Genomic DNA, 13,796 nt, shown 5'->3' on the forward strand with positions numbered 1-13,796 from the left:
CCAGGGACCTCCAACTTCCCAGGCTCTGCTGGATCCTCCTGCCAGCTGCCTAGCCCACCCCTCGCCGCCTGCACCTTGGAAGGTCACCTGTTCAGTGCAGCATTTGGGCAACCTTGGGGAAATTCAGTGTCTGCAACTTCCCACCCACCTTCCCAGGACCTCACACCACATTCCCTGCTGGGCGTGTCCCGCCTCAGCACACCAGTGCCCTTTCTCCCCAGGTAGTCAGCTCCACGGGGGAAAAGGCTTTCTGCCAGCTTCCTTCCCTGCTCTATCCTCAGTTCCTGGAACAGGGTCGGGCGCAGAACAAATAGTTGTCCAAGGAAGCAGCTCGAGGTGGGAGGCCTCCCCACTCCTCCACCCCAGGCCCACCCCCTACCAACCAGACAAGCAGAGGTGGAGCAGGAGCCAGCTTTGGAAAATGGCATGTTTTTATTGCTATGTTTGCAGTGGCGTCTTAGCACAGGAAGAATGTCCCCGCTGGCCCCCTGCCCTCACCCAGCCCCACCACTCCAGCGGATGTCAGGGTGTGGGGGAAGCCTTTCTGGGGTCCACTCGGCTGCCTGGGGATTGGACGTGACACAGACGTGGGTTTAGTCAAGCTGCTACATGGAAGACTTGAGACGTGGAAAGTGCATCAGCCTTAAGCTCACAGGTGGGAGCCATGCCCGGGATCCCTTCCCTGGCTGGTGCCCACCTCAGATCCCTGCAGTCTGCCCAGCCCAGGGGGCAGGGTGTGGGCAAGCCTGAGCAAGCCAGGTGAGCAGCCCCAGACCCCCCGGGATGGCACACCGCATCTGCTCACCTCATTGACTAGTGGGCAGAGGGGGAGTGTGGGGACTCCCCTCAAGGCCTCCACCATGCACTTTTCCACCCAGTCTGGGGCCGGGGACTACACATGCATACCCACATGACAGATTCACAGGCTCCACAGCTTGAAGCTTTGTTTTGCCTATGAAAATTAGATCTATAAATTCACACTCCTTGGCTTGGGCAGAGGAATAAGGAGGGGCTGAAAGCGACAGGGAGTGTCAAGGAGAGGGAGGTCAGGGTGTTTCCTCTTTAGAAATATACAAGCAGAAATCTCTCTCCTCAAGTTTTTATAAAATGTGCAAAATACAAGCCTCATTTGCCCACAGGCAGTTTACACCTGTATTCACCTTTGCTACGAGATAAGAGATCTATATATACTCTACATACTCACGCACACATGCACTCGGACACAAGCTCACACAATTGATATTGGTGGCAATTGGCGCAGGAACCAGAAGGTTCCATTGCTGGCTGGCTCTCTAAGCTTCTAGAGTAGGGATGGGGAGAGGGGTCTAGCCCAGCTGAAATATTCGCGTTGGTTCCACTGCTCCTCCCTTGCCTTCCCCCTCTCCTTTCCTCCTGTTCCCCAAGCTGCCACTGCTGCCTCTGGGGTGAGGGGCCACCCAAGGGTGTGTTGGGCAGAGCCTAAGAGGCAGGCAGGGTGGGTGTGGCAGGGTCGAGTGAGGCGCGTCCACAGAGGGCACTGGGGGGAAGGGCAGGCGGCAGGGCCTGGGAAGCAGTGTGTGTACCAGTTTGGTTAAGGGGGGGAGGCATCTATTTTTGGTGGGTTGTGATATTTTTGGTGTTTATTAAAAATGGAAAAAGTTATTTTAGTTATAAGCACTCCTGGTGCTCTCCCCCCCCCCCGGCAGACCCCAAAAGTGTCAGGGAAAGGCAAGCCCCTTAGAGGAGTTGGGGGGGCTAAAGCAGGGGCTGCTATGGCTACAAGAGGGTGAGCTGGTGATGTGAACTGGGGTGCCTGTCACATGACGCTCTCCACCACCACCACCTTGCTGCTCTCGGACACTGGGGTCAGGGTGGTCAGGCCCCTGACATCTGAGTCCTGAGCTCTGTACTCCAAGTGGTGGAGACCCCAGACAGGCTGCGTCAGGTGTTGCCAGCGCTGCAGGAGAAAGAGACATGTTGAGTCCCGGGGCAGGGGCCCCTGTTCATCCTTGGCCTCTCTCCACTTCCCACCACCTGCCACCAACTCAGGGCTCAGGACTGCTCCTCCCAGGGTTACCGACCAAGCCTCACTCCCTGCACTTGGGAAACAGGCTTGAGTGGCTGTTAGAATGGAGGCTAGGGACAGGCTTCTCCTCCCCCTGCCACGACCCAAGGCCCTGGAGGGCCAGCTTTCCTTCCACCCCCCCCCCCCACACACACACACCCCCAGGACTGAGTCGGCCCAGAGGCTTCTGGCAAAATGGTCCATCCTGGTGGGTGGGAGTATAGGCACTCTGGAGGTAAGGCCTTGACCCGATGGAAGGGAGGGGGTGGCATAGGGGAGAGGGCACAGGGAACTAACCTCAGCCACGCTCCCCTTGGCCCTAAGGAGGCAGCCCAGGAGGTGGAGGGGCACACACAGCATGGAGGAGAGTGCGAAGGCCCAGCCCATAGCCTCGCCCCACCACGGGTACACATAGGTGTTGTTGTAGACCAACGGTTTGTAGTACACCACGTTGAAGATGAAGATGCCCTGCAGGTAGGAGCCTGTGCTCAGCTGGTGGCAGGACCTCAGTGCCCCTCACCCTGCCCAGCTGCCCCGGGCCTTACCATGCAGACCAGCGGGGTGAAGAAGGACCAACACCATTTCATCCAGGGGCAAGGTCGGTAGCCGATCATGCAGGCAACATCGTCCATGAAGCGGTCAGCTCCTGGGGTGAGGTGAGGTGGGAGGGCTGGAGCTGGACACCCACCACCCCACACCACACCACACTCCCGGCTCACCCATTGGCCCAGACCTACCATACACCCAGGCGACCACCACACACTCCCAGAAGGCCTGCCAAAGTAGGGTCGTGCCACTGGCCGAGTAGTAGTCAAACAGCTGGAAAACGTACATCCCGCCCTGGGGACAGAGCCAGGTCAGGGAAGGTGGCAGACGGGAGCTGGAGGCCAGGGGCAGCCCCCACCCCACCCCACTCACATCGGTCACCATGGAGAGGTCAATGACAAAGCAGAGAGCACAGCAGAGGGCCACGGAAATCTCCCTTTGGAAACGGAAGTAGTAGGAGGCCGGGAGGAGGTCGAGCAGGCCGGTGATGAAGCCTTCCACACCTACAAACTGTGGCCGGGCTGCTCAGGCCATGCCCCTCCGCCTGCCATCTCCCCTCGCCCTCCTGGCTCCCTCTGTCCTAGTCCCCCTACAAACCTGGCTGTCGAGGCCGAGCAGCAGCAGCATGAAGAAGAACAGGGCAGCCCAGAGCGGGGCCACAGGCATCAGCGTGACGGCCCGGGGGTAGGCGATGAAGGCCAGGCCAGGCCCTGAGGGCGAAGGGGCAGGGTGTGGACACCTGCGTCCCATTCCCTGCCCCATGGTACCAGGCTAATGGACGACACCAGGGCACCCTGTGGCCGAGGGCCTTGCCACTTGTGTCTAGGCATTGCTGAGCCACTCAAGCCCCTGTGGGTGTGCCATACCAGGGGTTGGAAGGTTGCTGCAGGCCCTCAGTGGACCTCCACCCATAAGAATGGGGTGTCTGGCTCAGATTCCTGGCCCAGGGTTCCAGCAGCTATTGTGGTCACAGGTCACCACTGACCCTGGAAACGCCTCCTTTCCCTCTGCCACACTCTAGCAGATTTGAGGGCATACCCTGAGGCCCCGGGGATGGATGGATGGGGCTCGAGGCTCCACGTGGCCTGACCCAGGAGGCTCCAGCCCCGAGCTGGCTGAAACAGCTTTGCTTTGCAGCTGTTCAGCCAGGCCTGCCTCTGGCCCAGAGTGATGTGACAAGTTGAGTTTGAATTTTTCTGTCCTTTCTCAGAATGTCTATTTGCATGCACATTGGTGTACATGGTACATTAGGACAGCAGCTGCTGCTCTGGAGGTCAGGTTGGGACTCGGGGGTCTTTACCTGATTCCGCCACTTTGGAGATATGCACGCCCTGCTCTGCAGCCATGAAGCCCAGGATGGAGAAGACCACAAAGCCAGCAAAGAAGCTGGTCCCGCTGTTGATGAGCGCGAGGATGATGGCGTCCCTGCGGGCAGAGGGGACCGTGTGGGCTAGTTAGGCTGCCTGTTGCCCACAGGTGGGCAGGGCAGGGCTGGCAAGGCTGTGGTGCCTACTTGTAGCAGTTGTTGTTGAAACGATTGTAGCTGCCCAGGGCCGTGAGGGCCCCCAGGCCAATGGCGTAAGAGAAGAAAATCTGGGTCCCGGCATCTATCCATACCTGGAGATGGGCAGGGAAGTGGGTGTGAGTGGCCCTGCTGGGCTGGCCTGCACCCTGTCTCCCCCCGCCACCCCCGCCCTGCCTCCACCTCACCTGAGGGGACCCCAGCTTCGACCAATCAGGTTTGAGATAGTAGATGATGCCGTCCAAGGCGCCAGGCAGCAGCACTCCACGCACCAGCAGCACAACGAGGACCACGTAGGGGAATGTAGCGGTGAAGTACACGATCTGTGGGGCCAGGCTGCTCAGAGGGGCCCTGCAGCACCCACCTCCCCCTTTGAGGCCCCGGCCTGAGCAGGACGGCTGGGCAGGCCACGGTCCCCGGCTACTGGACAGTATGTTCAGAGGTAAGGAGGGAGGCTGGGCAACAGCGCCCCCCTTCTACTCCTCAGAGCCATGGCTCCTCCCAAAGGAAGCTGGGTGCTCGGCTGGAGCACCAACAGCCCCACAACAAGCACAGGTCAGTTGCAGAGGGAGGGGAGAGGCAGGGCCCTCCCCAGGCAGGGAGTGGGACCAGCTCAGCAGGTTGGCCCTCGGCACACTGTAACGTATCTGTTCACACATTTGTTTCCCCAACCTGACAGGGAGCCCCTGAGTGAGGGCGTGTGTCTAGCCTCCCCCCAGGGTCCCCCGGGCCAGAGAGGCAGGCGAGAGAGACAGCCACAGACCAGGTCCACCCAGACCATCAAAACAGACTCAGATAGTGAGTGAGAAACAGGCAGAAACGGGGGTGGGGGTAGGGGCGGGCGCAGGGATGGGGTTGTGCGACACAGGGAAGGGGCAGCTACTGCCTTGGCCTCTCCCCCTCAGGAGGGAAGGCTGCTGGGCCCACATCTGGAGGGTGGGGAGGACTATCCAGCTGTAGGGTGGGGATCAAGTGGCCTGGATTGAAGTACCTGCCCCCTCCCCAGGTCCTGGCCCTGGCCCTGGCCCTGGCACCTCCCGTTGCAACAGGGAGACACCCCTCCCCCAGGCAATGCTGCCCCCCAGCCCTGCCCTCATCCCCAGCCCTGCCCTCATCCAGCTGTACCTTTCCTGTTGACTTGACCCCCTTCCAGACACAGAAGTACACCAGCACCCAGCAGGCCAGCAGACACAGGGTCACCTCCCAGTTGAGGGCCCCTGGCACCTCCAGCCCCCCAGAGAGCCGCAAGACTTTGTTCCTGGGGGAAGGAGAGCCCATGAGGGCTGTGCCAGCAGAGGACAAAGGGATGGGGGCTGTCCCAGGGGTGATGCGCCCCCTTATGCAGCTCTGGAGTCCAGCTGGTCTCTGCTGAGCACCTGGGCTGGGCCTGGGGTCCAAGCCTGCAGCCTGGGGCCCAGGAGTTTCTGGCTAAAGGTGGTGGGGCTAGTGGCCCAGCCCTGGGCCAACCCCAGCATGTGCAGCAGCAGTTCCCCTTCCCCTAGGCTAGCCAGCATGGCCCGCTCCGCATCCCTGGCCTCATCCCCCCAGGGCTGGGCCCTGGCACACTCAGACTCAGGCCACGTGTGGAGCCAAGAGAGAGGCACAGGCAGGCCTGGCCCAGAGGTGCCTGACTCACTCCCAGAACTCGATGACAGGGGATCGGCGGTCAGCAAGCTGGTCACAGGTGAGGTTGGCCAGGCTGGCATTGGCACAGTCTTCGTGGCGGAAGATCTCCACACAGTCGGGAGTGTTCCAGGTGTGGCCACACGTGGCCCAGGGCAACGTGGTGGTAAAGGACTTCACCAGGTAATAGAAACCCCAGGCCAGCACCATGATGTAGTAGGTGTTGCAGTAGAAGACGATCACCATGGAGGCGTAGCCCAGGCCTGGGGAGGAAGAAGTTTCCATGCAAGCTCTTCTCTGGCCAGCTCCCTGCTGGATCTGCCATCCTCCCCATCCCTACCATCCATCCCACCAGATCCTTCTTTGTCGTGCTCTGGAGACTTCTCCAAGCCTTCCTGGACTCTCCCTTGCACAAGTGTCCTGATGCTGGGCTAACTCACCAATTTGTCCCCTGCCAAAAATCAGCCCCTGCTCCTTGCCCACCCTCCATGCCTCACCTCCTGCATCCTCCCCAGACCCAAGGCCGAGCCTCTCCCATCCTGCCCCGACCTGAGCATTCAGTCCTGTTGATTCCCTAGCCTCACACACCTGTCCCCTTCTTTTGGGCCCACTGCCACCACTGTGGTTGAGGGAGGACCAAGCCTCCAGATGGCCCCCCAGCGGCCTCCAGTACTTAGCAGCTGGGCACTTTGTGGTGACCTGGGGTGGTGTGGGCAACAGTCACTCTCTCAGTGTGCAACCTCAGCCAGTCACTTCACCTCTCTGTGCCCCAGCTTCCACGGGAATGGTAATAGTAGGACCTACCTCCTAGGGCCTTGAGAGATGATGGGGGAACACTGCCTCCACATACAAAAGGGCCTCTAAAGTGACATGTGCCATTAGTCCTTCCCTTCAGACCCTGACCTCTCGATGGCTCCTGTCCAAGTTCCTTCAGCTGGCCCTCTGGTCTTGGGAGCGCTGGCCCTGGGCGGCTTCTCCCACTATCATCTCTCATGCCCAGCCGCTCTCCACTCAGCCCCAGGGAGCCAAGTGTGCTTGGCAGGGCCTGTCCTCTGCCCTGCTGGGGCCTGGGCGTCCTCGACCTGGTCGAGAGGCCCAATCCCCCAATCTAGTCTCTGCCTTCACAAGGTCACTAGGTGGTCTGCATGTCCCACAGCTTCCCCCTCACAACTTGGGGGCATCACTGGGCCCCAGGCCCGGTGCTCAGACAGGATGAGGTTTCTAAAGTGGGTGCCAGCCTTGCCCCAGCAATGGGAAAGGGGAGGAGGTGCTGAGGGAGAGGGTGAGAGGGGCTGGCCTGGAACTGCTCACCTTTGAACAGGGGGCAGATGTTCCAGACATTGATGCTGCCGGCCTTCATGAACTGGCCCAGCGAGATCTCCAAGAAGAAAATGGGGATTCCTCCAATCAGGGCGATCAGGATATAGGGAATAAGGAAGACACCTGGGGGAGGGAGCACAGGAGGGGACTTGACCCCAAACCCCCAGCCAAGTGGCATAGGCCAGGCTTTCAGAAGCCCTGAGAGGCTGGGGTGGAGTCCATAGCTAGGGCTCCACCCCGGCCCCATTGTAACTTCCCACTGGGTGAATCAGTGCAGGGGTGGCCACTGACTCAGAGGCCCAAGGTGAACAGCTTTGGCAGGGTTTGGAATGTCGGAGGGAGCTCTAGCAGCCCCTGGGTCCTTAGGAGCCCTGCTCCCTGGGCTGAGGCGGCCCTACGCCCACAAGGCTTCCGCCCCCCAGGTCGCCTGGAGTGACTTCACAGGCATGGAGGACATGCGCTCGCACACACCAGCCATCCCTCATGCTGCAGTTCCCCGTTTCCCAGGCAGCACAGCAAGGAACAGTGAGGGCATGTGCCTGTGCATGCATGTGTGCACCATGGCTGGCGCTTAGGCCTGGGGGCCTGCCTGGCTTGGGCGAGGGCATGGCGCCCCTGCCTTCCCTGCACCCAGACACTTGCCTGCGAGTGTGAAGGTCCAGGGAAGAGGGTGAGGGGCAGTCCTCTGCCAGTGGGCTGGGGGAGTGTCTGAAGGTGTCGGTGAGCAAGGACAGAGGGAGACAAGGTGGGAGGGGGGGCAGCCAGGTACAGCATACACCAGTGAGCCTGGCTCTGTAGCCGGCAGGCAGGGCCAGAGACCACAGATTGGGGGTGGGGTCGTGGGGAGCTGGGCACCAGCAGCCCCTGTCCACTTCCCCCTCCTCCTCTCCAGGCCCCCTACTCTTGAACCTGGCTCAGCTCTCTCCACTACTCAGATGCTGGGCTTGGCAGGCTTGACTGCAGCTTGCCTGGCTTCTGGTCCCAGCATCCTTCTTGTGTGTGACCTTGGGCAAAGGCCTTCACTCTGGGCCTCAGTTTCCCACCAACCCCAGTGCTGCTTTGCAGTCACAGGACACACGCATGCCCATCGCTGTTGCTAGGCTGGGCTGGGACAGACGGGCGGGCATGGGGTGTGCATGCAGTGTGTCTAGCAGCGGCGCCAGGCGGCCCAGGCCTCAGGCTTCCCAAGCCTGGCTCAGGCACCCAGTGTTCCAGGCCCAGGCTGGAGGGGAGGAGGGCGGAGAGGGGAGGGAAGGGGAGAGAGGCGAGGAGAGGGGAAGAGAAGGGAAGGGAGGGGAGGGCAGGGGGAGGGACAGAGTGGCCCATTGTGTGTGTGTTCGTGTGTGCACACGTGGGGGGCCCACACAATGTGCCACTTGTGTGCCTGACCAGCGGGGGCAGCCAGGGCTCCTCACCTCTGGGAGCCCCCCCAGGGGGCAGGCCTCGCCTTCCCACCTCAGTGGCCAATCACTTCAGGGCCCTTGGGGCTCTCGGGCCGGGAGTCTGGGGGGGCAGCCCCATGGCTTCGACAAGAGGCTCTCCGGCCCCTCCCCCCACACACTGCCAGGCACATGACCGGCGAAGGGGGTGGAGGCTGCCGGGCTGGGCCACCGAGCGGCGAGGGACGGCCCCCGGCCCCGGGCTACCCCGGGGCCCCTCCCCAGCCCCTGGACTTCGGCCCCGCGCCCCGGTAGGGCCGGCGGGCGGGGGAGGGGGCCCTCGGCGCGGGGGCGCGGCTGGGCGGGGGTGCTCACCTCCGCCGTTCTTGTAGCACAGGTAGGGAAAGCGCCACACGTTGCCGAGGCCCACGGCGAAGCCCACGCACGACATGATGAAGTCCATCTGGCGCGTCCAGGTCTCGCGCGGCGGCACGGCCAGGCGGCCGCCGGGTGCCCCCAGACCCGCGGGGCCGTCGCCCTTGGCCGGGGCCCCGTCGGGCCTGGGCGCGATCAGGGGGCCCTTCTTGTCGTCGCCGGACACGCTGTAGATGCCGTTCTCGGCGCTCTTCTTCGCCATGGCCCCGGCGGGCCTCGCGGCCGGGCCGGGGGGCGCGGCGGCTCGCGGGGACAGGCAGGCGGGCGGCGGGGGGCGCCGGCGGCACGGGGGGGCCCCGAAGGCGCGGGCCCGCCGGGGTCGGGGCGGCGCGGTCAGAAGCAGTCCACGAAGCACTTGAAAGTGAGCCTGAAGAATCTCATGTGTGTCGGGGGCCCGGGGGCGCGCGGGCGGCGGCGGAGCCCGGCCTGGCGGCGGCGGCGGCTCCCAAGGCTCCTTCGCGCGGCTCCGGCAGCGGCGGCGGCGGCGGGGACTCGCCCGGCCCGGGGCTCAGCCTAGCGGGGCGCGGGCGGGATCGGGCGCCCACTGCCTGCAAGCGGCGGCCGGAGCAGGGGTGTGCGGCCCGCGCCCCCCGCCCCGGCCCGGGCTCACGCGGCTGCCCGGCTCGCCCGCGGCTCCGGCGGTGGCGGCGGCTCCGGTGGTGGCGGCGGCGGCTCGGGCGCGCTCGCCCCTCCTTCCCGGCGGCGGCGGCGGCGGGAGCGGCGGGGGGGACAGCCGCTCTCCGGGCCGCGGGGGATTCAGCGATTCGCCACTGCGCTCCGACCGTCTGTCTCCTCTCCGGCCCGACCCGCTGCCGCTTAAGAACCGACTCCGGGGTGATGTCACTGTCGCCCCACCCCCACGACCGAGCTGGTCCCCCTCCCCCTCCTCCGTTCCTCCCTCCTGCCCTCTCCGTCACTCCGCCCACCTCCTCCTGCCCTCCTCCCGAGGAGGAGACGCCGCTCCAGCGGGAAGCAGGATGGCTGCTACCTGGGGCGCCCGCCAGCACCTCCTCCCCAGGGGCCGAACCGCTCCGACTTCAGGTTCACCTGGGCCTGCTGCCGGCCCAGATCGACCCTCCTTACTCGCCCTTCCCGGTTCTAGGAAAGCCACTCCTTTAGCTGCCTTCCAGCCATCCTTGGCCCCTCTCTGCCCTTCAGCCCCTCCTTCTAGCCTGTCCTATCTCTGGCCCTTCTCTGACTCCCACCTGGGATCTGGGCTAGCGTTGGGTACCAAGGCCTACGGATTCCCAGCTCCCTGCACCAGAAGGGGTGCAGCCTCTGGAAGGGCTGGGGCCAGCTGGCCAGCAAGAGAAAGGCTGGGGTGTGGAGGGTCTGCCTCCAGGTGTGCCGTGGGCCTTTGCCAGAGGCACCACCCTACCTCCTCGGTATTCAGTCCTACCCGAGGGGCGCAGCCCTGGGAGCTGGAGGTCAGGGTCCCGGTTCTTGGAGTGACAGGTCTCTATGAGTCTCTTAAGCCGGCAGAGGGGAGCCCGTCTAGCTGAGGGATAAGGCTACACTTTGTCAGCAAGGCTGAGAAGTCCTACGGCCCCCTGCCGCCCCCACTCAGCTCTACCTGCTGGAGACTCAGGCAGGAATAGGGTAAGGCTGCCCCCTGGTGCCTGGCCGGTGCACAGACCCTCCCCCAAAGGCCTCAGCTGGGAGGCCCCAGCTCCCCACCCTCGGGGGCTTCTCTCGCAAGGGACCTACAGGACTCCTCAGCAAGAGCAAGGTTGTTTGGCTGCCTCCCCACCGACAGCTGAGCAGTCTGTTCAAAATTTTCCAGAGCCAAGAGCAGTCATGGGGTGGGGAATGAAGGGGTCATTTTCCTGGCCAGGGATGTAAAGTGTGTCCCTCCTTTCCCCCCTTCTCCTGTCCCAGGCTTCCTGATCGCCAGGCTGCAGTCCCCAGATGGCTCATCCTGTTAAGCTAAACCCTCGGCCATTCGGCAGCTTTAGGAAGAAAAGTAGTTCCAGCCAGAGCTAGATTCAGCCTGCTAGGTGAGGGAGGGGCAGCATCTCCTCCCAGGCTTGCTGCAGGAGCCTCAAGGGGCATGTGTGGGAGACTGGCAGGGTCACCTGTGCTTAGGCTGGGCAGGGGCACAGGCACCTTGGGGACCCTCGAGGTCGCAGGGTTGCACTGCTCGTCAGAAGACCCTAACTTCAGTCTTCTCTGGTCCAGCCTAGGACTGAAGCTGGTCTGGAAACAAAGAGGCGATAGAGAAGTATGTGAGGCATAGATGGCTTGGAGCAGCAGGGGCCACCTGGGGAACGAGGACAGAGTGGGAAGAGGGCTGGCCCAGGGAACCTGAAGACACCCCCTGTGCACATTTGGGAGGACAGGAGAGGGTGAAGTAAGCAAAGAATCTTGTCCCAGTAGGAGGAGGGGTGGCAGGTGACTGTGAAGGGAAGCTGGTATCTGGCAATGAGCTGGGTGAGGGCTGCTTCTGTGGAGAGGTGTGAGCAGAGGCCAGACAGCACTGGGAGAAGCAGGGAGCAATGAGGACGTGGCTGGGTGCAGGCGACTTTCAAGAATTTCAGATCCTGCTTGTCCAAGGAGCATGGTGGAGAGAGAAGGCAGTGGATGGAGCAAGACGTGGGCGATCCCATGGCGCTTTGGGGAAGTGGCCATGGCTGTGGGGAGGGCAGAGGGTGAAAAGAGCACGGCCGAGGGAGCCCGAGAAGGGTGGCTGGAGCCAAGGGTGGGGGCCCTCCTCTACCCTGTGCCACCAGATGGGAGGGATGGCAGGTTCCCAGGCCAGTGGCAGGAACGTGAGGGAGCTGCCACCTGGGGCTGCTATTGCCTCTGTGAAGCCAGAGGCTGCTGAGAGGGAGGTGGCCAGGCTGGAGGTGGCCAAAGAGAGATGTGAAGGGCAGAGTGGCTGTTGAGATGGTGTGTATGAGCTCCAGGACTCCTGGGGCAAACGCTCCCGTTGCTGCGGGGACCTTCATGAGGGGTCTCCAGACGCTCGGGGCAAGGGCCTCCACATCTGGGGGGTGCAACAGGCCCCTAGAGCAGACTCGACAGGGCCATGCCCTCCCTCCCTCCCCCTCCTCCAGTCTTCCCCAAGCAGGTAAGGACACCATCCTCTTGGCTTTCCTGGTCTGTGCGCTGCATGCTTCTTTCAGCAGCACAAATCTGACCAGTCCCTTCCCATCTGCTCTTCTCTGGGCCTCTCTCTGTGCTGGAGAGTCAGCTAAACTCCTCTCTAAGGCGCGCAAGATTGGGCACAAGCTGGCCCTGGGAACTGAAGAGCAGCGCGCCTCCTGAGCTGCCCTCCCTGCACCTTGGTTCATGCCAGGCCCACTGCCTGGGGTGCCTCTTCTTTGCTGACCTCCCTCTGATCCTGCAGGCTAGAGGGAGGCCTGGGAGGTGTGTGACCCGCGCCCCATGTGCTGCCTCCCGCGCCAGGCCAGGAGGCTGGGCTTCCGAGTTGCATGAAGTTCCGGGAGCCATCCTCGCCTCTGCTGAGATGATTAGGTGGGAGTTTCCCAAAGTGGGAGCCAGAGGCTGCAACCCTGGCCTCTGGTGTGCTGACCTGAGTGGCCTTTGGGAGTGTCCAAGCTCATAGAATGGCTACACTGTTCCTGGGGCAGCTCACACAGGATGCTGAGCCCCTGAGTGGAGCAAAGGCACAGTCCTTGGGGGGCAGGTTCTCAGGACTTTGCAAAGGTGTATCTTGCCAACTCCCCCTCCCCAGCCAGCAGCTGCTGGGGAGGATTGGGGTGGACGTCCCGGGACCCCAGCTGAGGGCTGGGAGGCTGTCCCCCACCAGCCCCGACTCAGCCTCCACCTGTCCTGCCAGGCCCTTGTATTCATGGCCCTGCGAGGCTGGTTCCGGAGCAGGAAGGGTGAGGGTACCCTGGCTGCAACTCCTGGGTGAGAAGCAAAGTGTACCCCAGGCAGAAGCCATGCTGGGCAGCCTTTCAGAGCCCAGTTAGGTGGGGGTTGGAGTAAGAACTGAGGAGGAGGGGAGGAGGGGAGAGCTGGAAGGAGGGCAGGAAAGGGAGGGAGGGTGAGCCAGAGGACTCCCATTGTCCAGGGAGGCCTGGGAATTCAGGCTGGCAATTGGACCCGGTGCCAGCAGCGACTGGGGCTGCAGGGCCCACTGGGTCTCAAGCGACCGTGGACCCTGGAGGGGGCTGGGTGGAAAGGCGCCACACCCTGGGGTGACCAGTTATTCCCGAAGGACCTCTGCTGCTGGAGATCAGATGGGGGCTCCTCCTCTTCTGGATGCTGCCGGCACAAGGAACTTTGGAATTAGAATTAGCTGGGAACAAAGGGAAGGCTGGAATCCACCTGGAAAGGCTTTGTGCTTCCAACAACTGGGGAGGGGAGAATGGCGCCAGGCTGCACCCCGCCCCCCCACCCTGGGGCTGAGGGTGGGGAGGGTCGCCAGTGCTGGGGAGTGGTAACCTGAACCCCACCCCCTGCACAGCACCCCTTGCCCACCAGCTGTGCTCATCCACACAGACTCCGAAAGGAGTTTTAAAATTTATTTTTATGTTTTCAATAAGCTTTTTCTATCAGAATAGGTTTAGATAGTGACAAGGGTCCACACCCAGCTTTCCATTGCTAACTTCCTACAGAGCGTGGTACGTTGGTTACAATAATCAACCAGTGTTATAAATTGTTATTAACTCAAGTCCACAGTCTTATTCAGATCTCCTCAGCTTCCCCCTAAATTCCTTTTTCTGCCCCAGGCTCCCACACTGCATCAAGTCAGCACGTCTTCTTAGGCTCCTCTTGGCTGTGACTGTCCTCATTTTGGACGACCCCTCAGGGTTTGTCTGATGGTTCTGTCGTGAGTAGACAGGATGATGGCTATTGAGAGGAGGCCCACGGGAGTAAAATGCCCTTCCAGCACATCCTGGAAGGCTCCGTGCTCTCCACATGACTCCTCACTGTCCACGTCGACCTCGGTCACCTG

General features: G+C 62.4%; 1 protein-coding gene across 3 annotated transcripts; it reads right to left on the minus strand.

Annotated features, from left to right (window-relative positions):
• Positions 1-409: 409 nt before the first annotated feature.
• Positions 410-9,352, minus strand: SLC6A8 (solute carrier family 6 member 8). 3 transcript variants are annotated; one of them, XM_004443297.3, is made up of 13 exons: positions 8,810-9,352; positions 7,047-7,178; positions 5,749-5,998; positions 5,238-5,370; positions 4,301-4,435; positions 4,104-4,207; positions 3,891-4,015; positions 3,188-3,300; positions 2,963-3,100; positions 2,782-2,884; positions 2,590-2,690; positions 2,342-2,512; positions 410-1,936 (listed from the first exon to the last, which is right to left on the minus strand). In XM_004443297.3, the coding sequence occupies exons 1-13, from the start codon at positions 9,069-9,071 to the stop codon at positions 1,796-1,798; spliced, it is 1,908 nt and encodes a 635-aa protein (XP_004443354.1). In that variant the 5' UTR covers positions 9,072-9,352; the 3' UTR covers positions 410-1,795. The 3 variants fall into 3 exon arrangements, with proteins under 3 accessions (XP_004443354.1, XP_087283891.1, XP_087283890.1); XM_087427765.1 differs by lacking the exon at positions 2,342-2,512 and having other exon boundaries at positions 8,810-9,214; XM_087427764.1 differs by lacking the exon at positions 2,963-3,100 and having other exon boundaries at positions 8,810-9,213.
• Positions 9,353-13,796: the final 4,444 nt, after the last annotated feature.

This window comes from Ceratotherium simum, chromosome X (assembly GCF_057802395.1).
Source record: "Ceratotherium simum simum isolate JZ-2026a chromosome X, ASM5780239v1, whole genome shotgun sequence".
Taxonomy (NCBI): domain Eukaryota; kingdom Metazoa; phylum Chordata; class Mammalia; order Perissodactyla; family Rhinocerotidae; genus Ceratotherium; species Ceratotherium simum.